We start from the raw sequence: 16,306 nt of genomic DNA, 5'->3' as shown, positions 1-16,306 counted from the left end.
TCCCGTCTGGTGTATTACGTTGCGTTAGAAGATAAATAACAGCAAGTCGAAACATGACAAACGGAGAATCGATTTCTAATATCGGTTCCAGAGGGAGGGGAGGAAGGTGGGAGGGCTGGAATTTATGAACGACGTCGATTTCGAACGAAACGTCTCGCCTTTCGAACGTCTTCAACGGCCCCATAAATATCCACGATCCCATAAATTTAAATAAACTACAGGGACCTGAGCGCGGCAAAGATGGCCGGACTTATGGCGCGAAAATTCGATTTTTCGTGAGAAAATATCGCCCCTGGTAATCTTGAAAGATATTAAATTACATATAAAATATTGAGGGATTAAAATATTGCCAAGAATATCTTTTAGAATAAATATTATTTGATATTAGTATAGTATTCTAAGAAATTCTTAATCAATTTTTAACCTATTTTTCTTAAGATCGTACATACACCTTTTCCACCCTAATGTTTGTTCAGTCGAGGAAACGACTTATGAAGTTGGATGTTTTCAAGAAAAACATGGCGGATCGAAAATCTGTTGCACGGTACACGTCACTAAACGCGACGCACAGCTACTACACACAAACGACCGTTACTCCCTATTTGCTTAATGAGTTAAGGACGCTAGTGAAAAATGGCGTCTAATCGTCTCTGGATTCTCACACGAATGTGCACGCCGTGTTACGTAAGTGGCTATCAATTTCATAGATTTCCAAAGCTGCAGTCATGTCATAACCTCACAAAATCTTCGTATCAGATTCTCATAGTGAAATTGTGACTTCCAGCCAAACGCTGTAAAATACAGCTTCGAACCAACCACGTAAACGTGCATACATATATACATACACGCGATTATGGAATTTCCTGATAATAACTTAAATATTCATTTTCTTTGATGTTATCGCAGCCGTAGATCGTCGTAATAATTCGATCGAGTCCACGACGATCGCAGCTCAGGGGGAGTCGTAACGATTTCACGCATGACTAATTACTTTTCCATCGTCCAGGCGTGAAGGCTAGAAACGTTTCCACGCCGGGCTTCCGGGGATCTCGAGTTTCGAAATCGAGACTCTGTGCTCCGGGAGAAATGTTCGAATTACCAATTTCGAGAGCAAGGTTTTCATTTTCAACGAGCGGTATATGTATACACGCACGTGCACACGTATACAGCCTAATGTGACTGGTCGAGAAATCTATGGCTTCGAGTAAAGACGGGCGGACATGGGAAATATGTACGTCGAAACCCTTCTGGTCGCGAACTTTCAATGTTTCCGTCGGCAGTCGAGAGCCTCCATGTTAGCGTAGCCACGAGCTGCTTTTATTGCGCAGCGACCACGTCGAAAAAACTGCCCCGCTGAACGCGCTCGTTATCTTCATGGGGGCAAAAAAAAAGCTACACGGAGGGAAAAAATATCCGTGTGGCAGCAATTGTGCTCGCGTTATCAGCGACGGGGAGCAACGGCCCCGTTCCGCCGGCCGCGGACGAATTCTTGCCGTAGATTCTCCTGCAAATCGATACCGTGCCGTGTATTTCTTGATGAGAAACATGCACACGATCGTCCTCGAGACTGTTTACAGTGAACGTTGTATAAATCGGAACGATAACAGGCGCTTTGGAATCGCGATTTCGATTCATTTCCGGACCAACCTTCGTACCATCTGCGGTATATAAACATTCATGCAAAGGTATCAAGCATACAAAGCCATGATTTCGCGGGCAACAAGATGGGTAAAAGGAATTGTATGTACTTACAGCATCTCCACGGTAGCCGAGCTCATGAAGCACATTACGGCGGCACTGGAGTCACGGTCACAGTCACGTAAGCTCCGAGCAACGGCCACGACGTCAAGCACAAGCAGGGAAACACTCATCACTATCACCAGGCTGTCCGTTTTCGGCGAGGTAACGCGACGGTCCGCGAATGAGTCCAGGAGCGGCGCGCGTCTGTGCTGGGAAACGAGGAAATTGACGGGATTCTCGTTGTTCCGCGGCCGTGCCTCGTCCCTTAACCCGCGAACACTCGGGATGAACCACAGCACGTGAGTCCCACGGCCCGGAAACACCACAGGATTCGGCAGAGAGCCACTGCCGAGCAGGTAGAGCCGATAGCAGGAGAGAGCAGCGCGCTCCTGGCTCGTACGATTTTAACCTCGCTCGTAGTGATTCGGTGCAGTCGAGTTTCTTGACTGAGCGGCCGATGCTTGCCGAGCCGTGCCCCGCGGGACGACGCTGCCGCCAACTCACGCTGTAGTGCTAGTGAAAGTCACTAGACTACTCATGTTCCACGGCATCTTTATTTCAAATGTACCATTATTTATTAAAATTTATTTTCAAATAAATTACGTTGATAAACGTAGAATGTTTGTCCGAATTTGAAGTATTATTATATGCTACATGTATATAACGATCATTAAAGTGGTTCGTTTAATGCAATAAAAAATATGTATTCGTTTTCAAATAAAATTTTTTCAAACTCTTTATCGTGTAAGGAAAAGGCTTTTTCGTATTGTAAAATGACTATTACTTTTCGTTAATACAAAATACTTTCGGCTGATGTAATTAAACATATAATAAAACAATAATTGCAAGTGCTAAGCGAAACAAACCAGAAAAATGCACGACGACCTAGTAACAGTGTTTTAAGAAGAGGGTCACTCTCACATTTGCTTTCATTTGCGGAAGAAGAAATCGCGATCACTACCTTTGATCAATTTAACAAGCCATTCTTTGCAAATCTCCGCGTTCAGCGTAATCTCAATTTCACTCCGTTTAAATAATTCAATATTTCATAAATTAAAGAGTATTTACTAAGAAATTTACATACTCCTTAAAATCCTTCGTTTTGCATATTTGAAGAGATAAGCAATTTTCAATTCTTTCGCTAATGGCGGGATTGCGAATCTTTTCGCCCAGTTGAAACATTTCTCGATCATGTATTGGCAATACACGTTTCACGTATTGGTCGCACGTCGAAGTGACGAGCTGCAATTGGTCAACGGTCGCCAGCTTCAATGGCGTACCGGCCAGGGGGCAGTGGTAGGGGTAACAGCATTGAATATCCAACTGTATCGTTGAGACACTGGTTTTTCGTACAACTTCTAACCTGTCGGTAGTGGTTCACCTCGATCGTGGCATCGATTTCAACTTGTGGACGGTTCTGTCGACGTTGAACACGTCGCGTTCGCGTAACCACGTCTGGCTGGTCGGATGCTTGTGTCGCGACGCTTATAACGTACACTGTTGGCCATTGCTTGCAGGACAACGCTCGAAGACGCGGCGATGACGGAGAGCTGAGAGTACGGTGCTCATAATATTGTGCATGAGGTAGGAGCAGCTTCAACATGCAGTTTAATATTATATGTGGTGTGTTTTCGATAATCGAGGTTCGAGGTGCTGATGAAGCAGATTGACCGGTGAATTTCTCGTGAAGTGACCTCCTGTGATGTAATGACGATCATACACGCTTTTAATGATCGTCGAAAAGAAAGCAGATTGCAAAATATAAATTTAGTCGGAGAGCGTTAAATAAAAATTGTGAAAAAAGTATTCTGTGTATATATAAATCGTTTTTTACTTTTTCTACATAGCAATTAGCATTTTAAATATAGAGTGGTTTGTGTATACTGATAATGTAGCATTTTTTCAACGTGGTAGATAGTGTGGGATCGTTTCGTAAAAAAATTATTTGACTGGCAAATATTTGTTTATCGTGCTGATTCATTAGTATTCTCATTCTTTTTCCTGCGCGCGCCAGACGACTAATCGTACAATGAACTTTTAAACGGTGTCAATCTTCGATTAAATTTTTTAATAATCCGACGGCGCGAAATTCGCGATCAGTGAAGTTGAAAATGATTTTATCTGGTGCTAGTAGTTACAGTGAAGCGTCGTTGGAACATGCGAGGATAAATAGCATCGTTTGACAACGCGATGCAATCTTCAGCTGGTCAGTAAGGTTAACGATGCTCTTATACAGTCGGTCACAAAAAAAATTCAGACACTATTCAGAACATTATAACTTTTTTAAAATTAGGCCAAAGGACAGAGTTTTTTTGAGAAGTTAGAAGGATTAGTATACTAGATGACATGTACAAAAAAAATTTGGAAAACTTGCAATTTGTGGGAATCGCGAAGAAAATTGTAAAGGTCATTGTTTACAACTTTTTTGTTTGAACTTGTAACGAAAATTTAAAACATACGTTTTGTAGATTTATGTCAATTACATATTGTACATACCGAAAATTTCATCGAAATCGGTCGATGGAGAAACAAGCGACAGACATCGAAAGATGTAAAAATCTTCAGATTTATTGCAGTTATAGGCCGAAAGTCGTGAAACAGTGCGATTTTTACAATTTTTAACCGTTTGTAGCTCATAGCAATATTAACCGGTTATACGTGTGCGGTATATGTGTATACGTAAGTGCGAACTCTTGAATTCCGATGCACGACCTCGAAAATTATACGGTTGGTAACAATCCTCTGCATAAATAATTCGAATCCCTTTAACTATAGAATTACGTGAAAGTGCAGTTTTAAAAAAAGAAATAGAACCGCGAAGAAATACATTCGATTAAATGGTACGGCACTGTCCTCTACCGACTTTTTTCTACCTTAGAAAGCGTACCACGGTTGCGAAAGCCGCTCTCTATATAGAATCTGATGAAATATTAACTTCGCCTTGAATGTTTCGAATGTAACGTTATCTCGTTTTATGACTTTCGATTTAAAGTTTGTCAATTTTAATATCTCCAGTTGTGATATAAATTTTTCTTGTTTTCGTCAATGTTTGTAAACAAAACGTGTATTTTTATGATATAACTCATTGCGCAGTAAATTAACCTCAAAATTATTACATTTTTAATGTTTTTTTTTTTTAATGAAAAGAAATGTGCATTGTAGAATGAAAATTGTTTTAATTTAAAATTATCAGAATTGAAGTACTTTTTAACTGATCGTGAAATTTTCAACGAGCATCGAGGAGGATCTTCAAAAAGGCTGCGTTTATGGTCCTACATCATGCTGTTCACTATAAACCGGTTTCACGGTGGCCTTCTGGGGACTCTATCGAATTGACGATAAAATTATCCCGTTTACAATTTTTACAGGACGCCTATATCGCGTCTGTATATTTTATGAATACTGCTAAAACTACACTTAGACCATGAGGGTATAGTGCGTCTTCGGGTACATAAAATAAATCATTTTTAAATTAATTGCTATCTACCTGTCACGTTTAAATATATTCGCATAACGTTAACAATGCTTAATAAAATGTTGGAAAATATCCCTTCCCTCAAATCTAATGCTGTTAAAATAATTTCAGACACAGGGACGGGTCCCGTGACATACACATATGCACGCTCGAAAGCAGGATCTATCGCGCGTGCTCGAAAGTGTCAGTGAACTCGAATTCAGCCGCTAGATAGCTTACACTCTATCCCTCGTACATTTTTTCTTCACATAAATATACACGTACACAGGGTATCGTCTTTCTAGACAAACATTCTTGATAATTCGCGTGGTCAGCAAGGACGAACGAGTCGCGGATGAGCAATGCAAGCCGGATGTAATTTCCGTTCACGCAGAACCGGCCGAAGTGCAGCGATAAAAACAGCCTATCGTAATTACCGGTGTCTAATTTCAGACATTTGCCTCTGCTCGCGTTACCCTATACTTGTACACCGTCGATCAAAAGTTCGTGTTTGTTTTGTATAGGTTATGGGCGCGTATAGCGCGGGGGAATAAATGATTTTTTAATTCTAGGTTATGTACATAAACATTGGAACAAATCATCCCTAGATGACTATATAAAGTTCCTAGGAGAATTTAAGGTTTTGTAAAGAGTGTTTTTTAGAAAAATATTTTCGAGGAGGACATTCGAGATTTTTTTTTGCCCGTTGTGTTTCCTATGCACTTACAATCACGAACGACAGCCTTCAGCTTTCACTGAGAAGAATCGCAGACCTTGTTCGCCATGTTTAATACACAATTTATCTCGAGAGAAGCTACATAAATTCTTGGAACGTGCATTAATACCCACGGTTTCCACGATAGATTCCGTATAGGCGTCCAAATGTATTAGGCATTGGTGCGATTGATTTATTAATAATACAGGGAAACGGGTAACGATGGAGTGCAATATAGTAGCGTTTAATAGGTACCTTTGTATCAATAATTACATTGTTTTATTGACTAGTAATTAGTGCTCCCTCGAACAACGCGGTTTCACTTATATGCGTTTCTTTTTTTTTTCTTGAAAAATTTCGACGTTCATTTCTAATCAATTTACACATTTGGCATACATTTACAATTTTGTTTATCATGGCGAATAAAAAAGGTGAGAAAGAGCGAACGCAAATTCGTTCGCATGAACTAATTTCTCATAAATTGCTGCTGCATACAAGAATCAGTGACACTGAATTCAAATACATAACGAACAGCCGAACTTGGAAGAAAAATCAAACGACCAATGTGTCGTTACGAGCTAGGAGCTACATTTAAGTATGTAATTACATAATATGAGCATGCATGTGTGGAAATATATGCACATACATTACAAGAATACAAATGTTTTTCAGTTTTTTTTACGAAGGGGGGTGGGGGTGCAATTACACGGTCAGTCGGCGTTCCTAACCCCCGCGTTTTTGGAGGGAGCACTGTATAGTGGGAAGCGATTGAACAGTAGACAAATAAATCGCGTTAGAGAGAAGTATTTCAGTCTTTCTGTTTAAACGAGAGAAAGTGACGAGATTGATGATAGGAAATCGTCGATTTTACCGGGTTCAGCGGATCATTACGTCGTCGTCATTTTATTTGCACTTTCCTTGTAGTGACAGATGTCTTTACAGTCGATTTTTCTGGCTCAGCTTCAATCTTGAATAATCGAAGGTCGAAACGAGAATACGCCTTTAAGACGCGTACGCATTCTGGAAAAGTAGTTTTACCAATTAATGCATATTTAAGCGTAATTTAACCTGAAATTCACATGGATTGGACTAATTTTTCACACGAATAACGTACAGTTATCTGATAAATGGTTTCATTGCATTTCGCGTTTATCTCGAGCTTGTGAGCTAAATGGTGCAGCGCGTTTTGTTATTTCGTTCCGGGACTACATTAAATTAGTCATACTCCCCCCCCCATAAAGGTATCAATTTTTGTGCTACCACAAATTTATGAAAACCGGAATGGATTTACGCACTGCATTAAACAGAACGCTGGGAAATCTAACCACGGCCGCGGGCTGAATTATTAAATTTGGTTTCGTACCGTGGAATATTAATCGGCCAATTTAACGTGCTGTTATTAGTAATTGAATAACCTAGGAAACTGACACGCGCGATTTATTAAAACGATTAATAGCTCCACATTGTATTTTGTTTAAACGCTCATTTCGTTAAAAAATCGCCACTTACAATATATTAGCAAAATCGTTCGATGATTTAATGATCGATCTGTTACAATTTGTTAGGTTATGTGTATAGTCGTTTTCAGTCAGTTTTCAGCCATCTTGTAACAGCCGTGTGTTGAATATACAGGGTGAGACACATAAGACTTAATAATTGTATATTATCAGAAATATTGATGATATGAAAAATGCCGTTTGGAAGAATTGAAGCATTTTAAGAGGTACACTTTTCGGTGCAATTTAATTTCTTGTGCACGAAGATGTCAAGGGCATTTCAAAGTTATTGCTTTTTTTTTTTAAATAGAACTGTATATTTTTCAGTAAATTTAAATCTAGTTCACACTCAGACGAATTCAGTGACTATAGTCACTCAGTGTCAATCAAGATCACAGGTAAAGAAGAAACAGTTTCATCCTTTCAATCGCGTTTATTTCGAATACTCTAATGTTTATTGTTCACTGTCGTTTGAGAAAATGTTCGAAATATTAATCTCCTATTCGCAAAGATTTACAAGTTACACACTTCATAGAGACATAGTTGTCACGTACCATAAACCTATAGTCAATGGTCATTTATTTTATAGTCATCATATAATAATTGACTCTCACGTTACAGTCACTTCATGCAGTAAAAGCTCGCGCTATCAGTATAAAGTCGTTTCAGAAATTATTAGTACTTTCATGGTTACGTGGAAATAAATCATTTCATCGTGTGAATGGATCTTAAGGTCGATCAGTTCGTTTGTCCTTGTAATCTATCCATCTTACACACCGTATCCACGGCGTAACCACTTAACCGCAGGTAATACGGTGTATCTAGTTTCCAGAATAAAATAACTAAGAGTGGGGGATGCGAATAATATAGAAAAATATTCTCTGGGCTGGTTGAATTCGAGACGAAATCATTACGATTTATCATGGATTTCTTTTCATCGATTACAAATTTAAAACATTGAATAATTAATAAAGAAAAATACTTTATCTAGATAGTAGGTGCATTTCTATGAAGAAAATTCAGAATTTTAAGTAAACAGTATTTCGGAAGAATTTATAGCTAATACACCTAACCTTAAAGTGCAGTGCTCCCACGAACAACGCGGGGGTTAGGAACACCGACTGTCCGCGTAGTTGGGAACCACCCCCTCCCCTTTCCCTGTCTTCACAAAAAACTGGGGAGTATTTATATTCTTCTAATACATGTGCATATATTTACACACACACACGCGCGCGCGCATGTATTATGCAGTTACTTAAATGTAGCTCCTTCTAGCTCACAGCGACACATTGGTCCTCTGATTTTTTTCCCAAGTTCGGTTGTTCGTTATCTATTTGAATTCGGTGCCACTGCTTCTTGTATGCAACGGCAATATTGTGAAGAATTAGTGCACGCGAACGAATTCGCGCTCGCTCTTGCTCACCTCTCTTATTCGCCACGATAAAGAAAATTGTAAATGTATGCTAAATATGTAAATTGATTCGAAATGAACGTCGAAATTTTTCAAGAAAAAATTCTGCGTATAATTGAAATCGCGGTTACTTGTAACAGTTTGTGAAGAGACGAATCTGAATTTTTATTTCACTATCACAATCTAGTAAAGAATTTTGGAAGCTTTAACATTTCAGTATACACTTTCAATTGATAATGGGTACATACTTTTCATAAAGGAAGAAAAAGAAGATTCCTACTTTTTTATATAACCTTATAAACATAAAATATGAAATATTGCAAATAACCTTAACAAACGAAATATTAAATATGTCATTAAATAAAATAGTTATATGTTAGATTTATTTTTATAACACAATAATTTAGTAAATAAAACGGCTGTCTGGGAGGTTGAAAAAGTAATCTGAGAGTCTGCGCGTCTGTGGTAACGACTTAAAAGCAGATGTCTGTAGTTAAGGGTTACATACTGTGGTAATATGTTGTACAGCATTTTAATTCATGGTGTACAATACAGTGGAACAAGCGAACGTGCAATTACGATTTTCCACGTATCGGTGGCTGTGTATCTTGCGGTGTTACGAGGGGACAAGAGATATAATTAAGAGAGATTAAAAAGTGGGGAAGACAAATGGCCGAGGTGTACCCCTGCTGTACTATAGTGTTTCCCTTTGGTTTCTTTGAGATCTAGGAAATGAAAGCGTGTCACGCGAACGGCCGCCCTTTGCTTTGCAAACACGTGCACGCGCTTAACGTTTAAATTAATGCTTGTCTGCCAACATGTGTTCCTTGGAAATTACATTATTTTCCGTCGGTTGATAAGGAAGATTACGATAATCCAACTCGAATCATAATCGTGCAACTTGTAACGAACTAATTTTTAGAATTGTAACAGCCTCAAAAAGGCTCAATTTTTTCACCTTATCAACTTTGAATCTCCGAATTTTTATTATAAAAAAAAATAAAACTAATTACTCTTGCATTGAAGTTATTTTTATGAAGTAAGTTGTTCACAAGTAAAAATGGAGGGTATACAAGTCCCACTACATATTCTTAACCTCTCTTTTGAACTTATGCTAAATTATGTTACTCAAAATGGAAAAGATTCAAAGTGGTTGCCAAGCAAGAGGTTCGAGGAGAAAATATACGCGTAATTAGGACAAGGCGTCATTCACTTGAGCTTCATGATCATTATGAATTCCGCGACCTTAGTCATAACTCGTTAAATTTAACATCGGCCATCTTCCGAAACTGTAATCCACGAAATTTCGATGATGGTTTCAATATTTCTTCCGCCGAGAAGAATTGTGTATTATGCAACAGGATGTCACGAGCTCTTATAGTCGACTTTCACTCGCGTTTATCGTCTCACCGTGATCAGTGATAGCACAAATTGTTCTCATGCTCAAGTCTGTCTCACCCCTTGACCTTATTCCTCGGTTTCACTTTTATGTGCGAATAAAAGGATTCCATGCATTTCCAGTTGCCAACACATCATTAGTAATCAGTAATTTGTTAGTAATTCGCTGGTTATTTTTTGAAAAAAGTAAAGGTAGTCAAAATTTTAAATAATTCAACGACACTGTTTTGTTTGCAGATATGAGTGGTTCCCGACTTGGCAGGGGCCGGGGTGGCCGCCTGGCCGTGTACGGGGGTTGCGGGGTGGTGGTTGTTCTCCTAGTGATCCTCTACCGCGCCGCCTCCTCAGAGATGGCCAGGCTCCGGGAACTTCACGTGCAATGTGCTCATCAACAAGAGGCCCTAGCTGCTCAACTGCAAGGTATATAGTCTTTTGAAAACACGAAATCAATTTGATCATGGAAAGAAGCCATATCCATGAATTATAGAATAAAATTACTATCGCATAGATACACCGAAAAGTTATCTCTGTTAATTCCCAGTGATATTTGAGTACAAAGTGAGATTGGAAAAGTCCTTGGCTGAGGAGAAGATCTCCAACACCAGGGAGAAGCTTCTCAGAAACAAGGACACTGTAGAAGCGAATCAGAGGTTTAATTCCCTTCAGCAGACGCACAAAATACTGCTGACCAGGCACCAGGATCTGCAAGAGGAGTGCAAGAAGCGCGAGACCCAAGTAATGGAGGACACCAACAAGTTAGAAGCAACGCTCAAGGAATTTCGCAGTCGTATCAAGCAGGCAAGGGTGGACAAAGAGGCTTTTGAGCATCTGAAGAATGAATTCCTGCAGCAGGATACACAGAAGACCCAACTAGAGAAAAAGTACGCTGAGCTGTTGAAGGCCAATGGCAACACTGACAGCACCATCCAACATCTCAGAAAGGAGGTGATTCAATTGAAACGTGAACTAGAAGAGACGAAGGTATGATTTTTTTTTAAGTAGAATTTGTTCATTCAAGTTTTGAAGTTTGATCAGTAATTCCTGATGTTTGCCCTTTCACCAGAAAACTGCATGCAAAGCTACTTCCCCTGGGCCAAGCATACCCAATCCTTTGCCTGCACAGCCAGTGGAGGCACAAATGAAACCAGGAGAGCCAGGACAGGAAGTACAACCTGTTGGCCCATCATATCAGCAACCACAGGTAAGTCCACCGACGAACGACGTTAAAAGCCCGCAGCCCCTGCACGAGCCCCAAGCTCAGCAGACGATCGAAGACCCTTTGCAGTCGAACGAGCAACGGGCGAACGAGATGAACAACGTTCGATTCGCCCAGAAGAATGGAAACATCGTCCCAGTTGGCCCCAATGAAGTGAAGGAGGGTGAAGTGTTACCGTTGCCTTATGACTTGCAAGAGGCACGCCAGAAGAAAGAGAAGGAGCAGTCAGTGGCTAATAATACCCAGGTTGAGAACGGAAAGGCTGTTGAAAGAGACGAGAATCTCGAAGAAGAACAACTGAAACAAGTGATTCCACCCCCTAATCAGAATAATATGGTGCTTGAGGTGGAAAAAGAAAAGGTCAATTATGATAAAAAACGTGCCACGGACGGGCCAGGAAGTAAGGAGTCCTCTACTCCCTTATCATTGCTAAAGCAAAATGACGAGAAAGTCGAGACTGTGACCAGCCAAAAGGTCTCTGAGAAGGTGGAGGAGAGACTGAAGGGGGCCCAGAACAATATGGATGGCATTCTAAATCAGATTATGAGTCTTGTAACGTCTCTTTAGATACTTTTCTATTGGGAGTACTAATTATGTTGATAGCACTCTGCAACTATTGTCCTTGGAAGATGTGTCTATTCCTATGTGGAAACCTTTAAAATTTGCAGCTAATTTTTTTAATGATTGTATGCACCTTAACTCAGGTTCTGGTTGTGATTTCCGTTGAAACAAAATTGCTCAAGGCGTTTTGAAAAAAGAACAGAGGGTGTAAGGTTTGAATGCATTCTTCCATTCTACGAATGATTGGTCGTTTGGCATTTTTGTTCTATCGTACACTACAATGTAATGTTCTCCAATGTATGAAACAATTAGAGAGAACATTTTAATTTAAGGTAACGGTCACGTGTTAAGATAGACAGGGAAATTTACTATCCTAGCTTAGAGGGATTCAAAAGAAGTGCCTTTGATCGCCAAGGAAACAGTCTCTTTCAGTGTGATCTTGTACTGGTAATATATACACATGCACGTTACTTGCATGGTTTGTACTGGGTGCTGTAGATAGATGACTATTCTAATTGATTTGAACAACTTAAAGGTGATCCATAGAACCACTTTCTCTTTGTATATTTAGAGAATCATTGTAAATTGGAGCGGTACAATGAGGGTTTGAAATTTGTGAGATCCAGTGTTGAAGTGACTGAAAGAAAGGTTGTATAGTAAAATGTGATAAAACATGGGGAATATGAGAAATTCGTTGCATGACGTGATAAGCTAATTGCTAATTGATAGTTTTGTGAAGATTACTCTGTAACTTTGTCCACTTTTTTTCTTTATTAATTTATAATTAATACATACGTCTGATTTACTGTAAAAAAAATGAACAAATGAAGAAGACACATGCAGTGCTTCTAAGTTAGTGCATATGATTATTTCATGTGTGCTGGAAAATGAAATTGTGTGTATGTAATATTAAAAAGGAACTGTACTTTTCTATCTTGAACTTGGAAAACCGTAAGATTATACATATATTGATCTAGCAATGTGAAGAGATCCACTAACCCTATTCTACTTATATTCTTTTAATGGCTGGAGGTGTATTAGGTATTAATATTTACTTTTATATAAGCTTTTAGCAAAGGTGTTCCCAGTGCAATATCTTAGACATTTTGTGTAACAAAAGAACAAACGTCTGACCCCTTCTGATATAAGAATGTTTTAGTAATTGTGTAAATGTCTATTCTTTTTCTTTTTCTACCTTTTTTTTTTAATTTGTATTTGTAACCTAGCAATTTGTATCTGTAAAATGGTACACATTAGGCTATCACTACTGTACTCAAAGTATGATTGTGCAATTTGTTTTGTGGATCAGTTTAATTAAATGGACAGTCTGATGCAAAGGAAAGGTGAACAATTTCGCGTGTCACTTCTCCTGAATGATCAAAGAAGAAACGAGTCATGTACTTGTAGCTTGCAAGCTATTGAATGTGCCTGTATGTCCGTGTTAATCGATGCATTAATAAATTGTTATTATTTTAATCTGCTTGCATTTTTTCTGGCACCCCTGCACAAACCTAACTAAACTGATCTGCTTCCTTGTTGCTAATTTGCTGTGAATTTTATACATTCTTATTTCCTTAAGAAAATAAAAAAGAAAAATCGTAAAATCGAAAATTAACTTAACTTTAAATTTTTTATAAATTTATTTGAATTTTAATAGATCCTCTTTTAATCAAGTAGTGGACCAATTAAAAACAGTGAAAATGATGGACCTTTTAAGATCAACAGATTAAAATTGTTTTTATTAATTTGCTTTCACTTTTTCCATAAATCTATTCCCGTTTTAATGCTCCTAATTAGACCATAGAATTAATGGATACTTCACGCTTCAGCTTTTTTTAGTTGAACTTTAAAAATTGCTTCATTGCTAACGACGATCGACGGACGTTAACGACGAACGAAAGACGTAAGCTCATGTAAGTTCAAGACGGAACGTACCGCTTCGGACACGGAACGTACCGCTTCAGACACGGAACGTGCATACGTTCATCGATGCTTCACAGTAACTTTTTTTAGAACTACGATCAAAATTTTTGTACAGCAATTATAAGTATCAAAATTGTTGAAATTTTTGTTACGTGACTAAAAGACCAATGTTGAAGTAAACAACTAATGAAGGTTCTAAATTTCTCCTTTACGAGGTGGACTTTTCCTAAACAAAAGCATGCTTTGAGCAATATTTTTTTTTTTTTTAAATACACGCTTTCATAATATCGAATGAAAAAACATAAAGAATCATCCTCTGTGAAAAAGTCTCGAAAGGTAAGTTAATTTTGTGTATTAAAACGTGCCACGTCCTATGATTTATGAAAAAATTCAAAATTAACTATTGTTTGAAGTTTTCCATTTATTTTATCTTAGAATGTATAAATAGGTGGTACTTAGAAGACAGCATATATGCAGGAAAAAATTAGAAGTTAGACTTAAGTTCTTAGCGTACATTTAAATTAATAAATAAATTATTTTAATTATCATTAATAATTACTTCAATTCCATGAGAACTAACGTCACTCCAAAAATATGTATTGTTTCAAAAATATTAAAATGTTTCTAAAAAAAATTAGACGAAGCACGAAAACAAAATTGCAAAATTAATTTTTCAGAGCACAGTGGCGACCAGTTCAATGAAATCGATCCCAGCCTTGAAGTTGGAGACTTCAACACCTGCAAGCAGTGGTAATCCAGCGTCAACGGCCGTCGACAAAGCGCTTGCTGTCGCGAAACCGGCCTCGAAGGTTAAACTTCCGGTTGGTGTGCTGCCAATTCCGGTGATGATCGACCAGAAGCTGGAGAATCGCGAGGAGAAACAGAACGAAGTGGCCAAGAAGAAGGAAGAGCCCAAACAAAGAAACAGCGTGGACAGTAAGGAGCAGGAGATTGAAAATGAAAACTTGGACCTTCCACTTCCGGCCATTCCAGCCAGAAGGGTTGAGGATCAACTCCCAGACAGAAGAGGAGGAAATGGTTGGTTCAATGTTGGTCCTGGTGTACAGGAAATTGGGGAAGAGTTGAACCACATCAGGCTTCCTGGGTATGATTTCACTAAATAATTTCCATTTCTATTTATTTGTTTTATTTGTTGTTTTAGTTATTTATAATTCTGTTTTATTAGTTATATTGGACTTCTTTATTCAGAGTTGGATGGCTGGAAGTTATTCAGAGTTAAAAGTTTTGTTTCATTGGTTTTGACAGTTTGGATGTTGGAGCTGAGCGAAATGCTGATGCTGGTGATGATCACTATGATGGAGTTGAATATGACAAGGATCCTCAACAGAAGAACAGTGATTTGCAGTTGGTTGAAGGTGAAGATGTGGAAGGTAGTTGAATCAATGACACAGATTCATTGGTTAAGTGGCTTTTAATGTTTTTTTTAATTTTTCATTGATGTTTTTCAGATGAGGATGATCAGATAGACTAACCTCACAATCTTAAGTTAGAGAAGAGAGAGTTGTTTCTAGAGAAGGTAATATATACTGGAAGATTGAAGAATTTGGACGAATAAGTGTGAGCCTTATTCAAGCAAAAATCCGTTCACTGTTCTTCGGTTTAACTCTTTACCTTGCGATTACTTAATGAACTGACATTGCCACTAACCTTCATTCGTTATGAGGAAGAAAGAGAAGATTTTCAACGATAGACGCACCGTTTCTACTTTTTTTTATATTTTTAATTTTTTTTTTTAAATCGTATGAAGATCTAGCCAAAAAGTTTAGATAGTCTATACTCTATACAGATGCTATTTAAGAGCAGATTGTATTTTTATTCAGAAGCTCGTGGACTGGCCCGAGCAGCGTGTCGATAGAAACAAAAAAAAAAAAGAAAAAGAACAGACTGTATTTTTCTAGAGTTAATTCTAAGGTAGGAGAAACGAATTAGAGTTTCCTTGGTGAAAGATGAGCCTCTTACAAAAATTCACTCTTTCATTGGCAGAAAATGTCAAAAAAAGATATGTAGTAGTTAATTTACTAATTTGAATTGACGGAAAATGCATTTTATGCATTTAGCAAATAGTGAAAATATTGTGGTAGAGGTTAGGTAACAGTATTTGTAGGTATTCTTAAAGCATTTTCAAGAAAAACTTTTTATGTAGGAAACAAGCATTTTTAAGTACAAGAGAGATGCATGTAATTTCTTTTTAAAGAATTATGTTAAAAACTTCAAATATTTTGCATAGGGAATAGTAAATCCATTTAATCAGTTGTAGCATGTAGTTACACAAGTATTTGTGAAGCTAGAGTATCAAATATTTTTATACTTCTCCTTTGTGCAGTGTTGGCTTTTTAACTTTATTTTTTTTTAACTATCTAATTATCAATCA

General features: G+C 38.1%; 2 protein-coding genes across 2 annotated transcripts in view; one reads left to right on the top strand and one right to left on the bottom strand.

Annotated features, from left to right (window-relative positions):
- The window catches only part of LOC108570112, a 93,776-nt gene extending 91,612 nt beyond the window's left edge, over nucleotides 1-2,164 (bottom strand). Inside the window, exon 1 of the mRNA XM_017931906.1 lies at nucleotides 1,753-2,164. The gene's annotated coding sequence lies outside the window, so the exon portion shown is untranslated. The remainder of the gene's footprint in view (nucleotides 1-1,752) is intronic.
- Nucleotides 2,165-3,077: 913 nt separating this feature from the next.
- On the top strand, nucleotides 3,078-15,406 carry LOC108580320 (Golgi integral membrane protein 4-like). Its single transcript, XM_017944045.1, has 7 exons — nucleotides 3,078-3,324; nucleotides 10,452-10,634; nucleotides 10,756-11,195; nucleotides 11,278-11,415; nucleotides 14,592-15,019; nucleotides 15,181-15,305; nucleotides 15,384-15,406. The coding sequence occupies exons 2-7, from the start codon at nucleotides 10,454-10,456 to the stop codon at nucleotides 15,404-15,406; spliced, it is 1,335 nt and encodes a 444-aa protein (XP_017799534.1). The 5' UTR covers nucleotides 3,078-3,324; nucleotides 10,452-10,453.
- The last annotated feature ends 900 nt before the right edge of the window (nucleotides 15,407-16,306 follow it).

Source organism: Habropoda laboriosa, unplaced genomic scaffold (genome assembly GCF_001263275.1).
Source record: "Habropoda laboriosa isolate 0110345459 unplaced genomic scaffold, ASM126327v1 scaffold9, whole genome shotgun sequence".
Taxonomy (NCBI): Eukaryota; Metazoa; Arthropoda; class Insecta; order Hymenoptera; family Apidae; genus Habropoda; species Habropoda laboriosa.
Note: the sequence above shows the minus strand (reverse complement) of the source record. Positions and strands in the feature narration are given on the sequence as shown.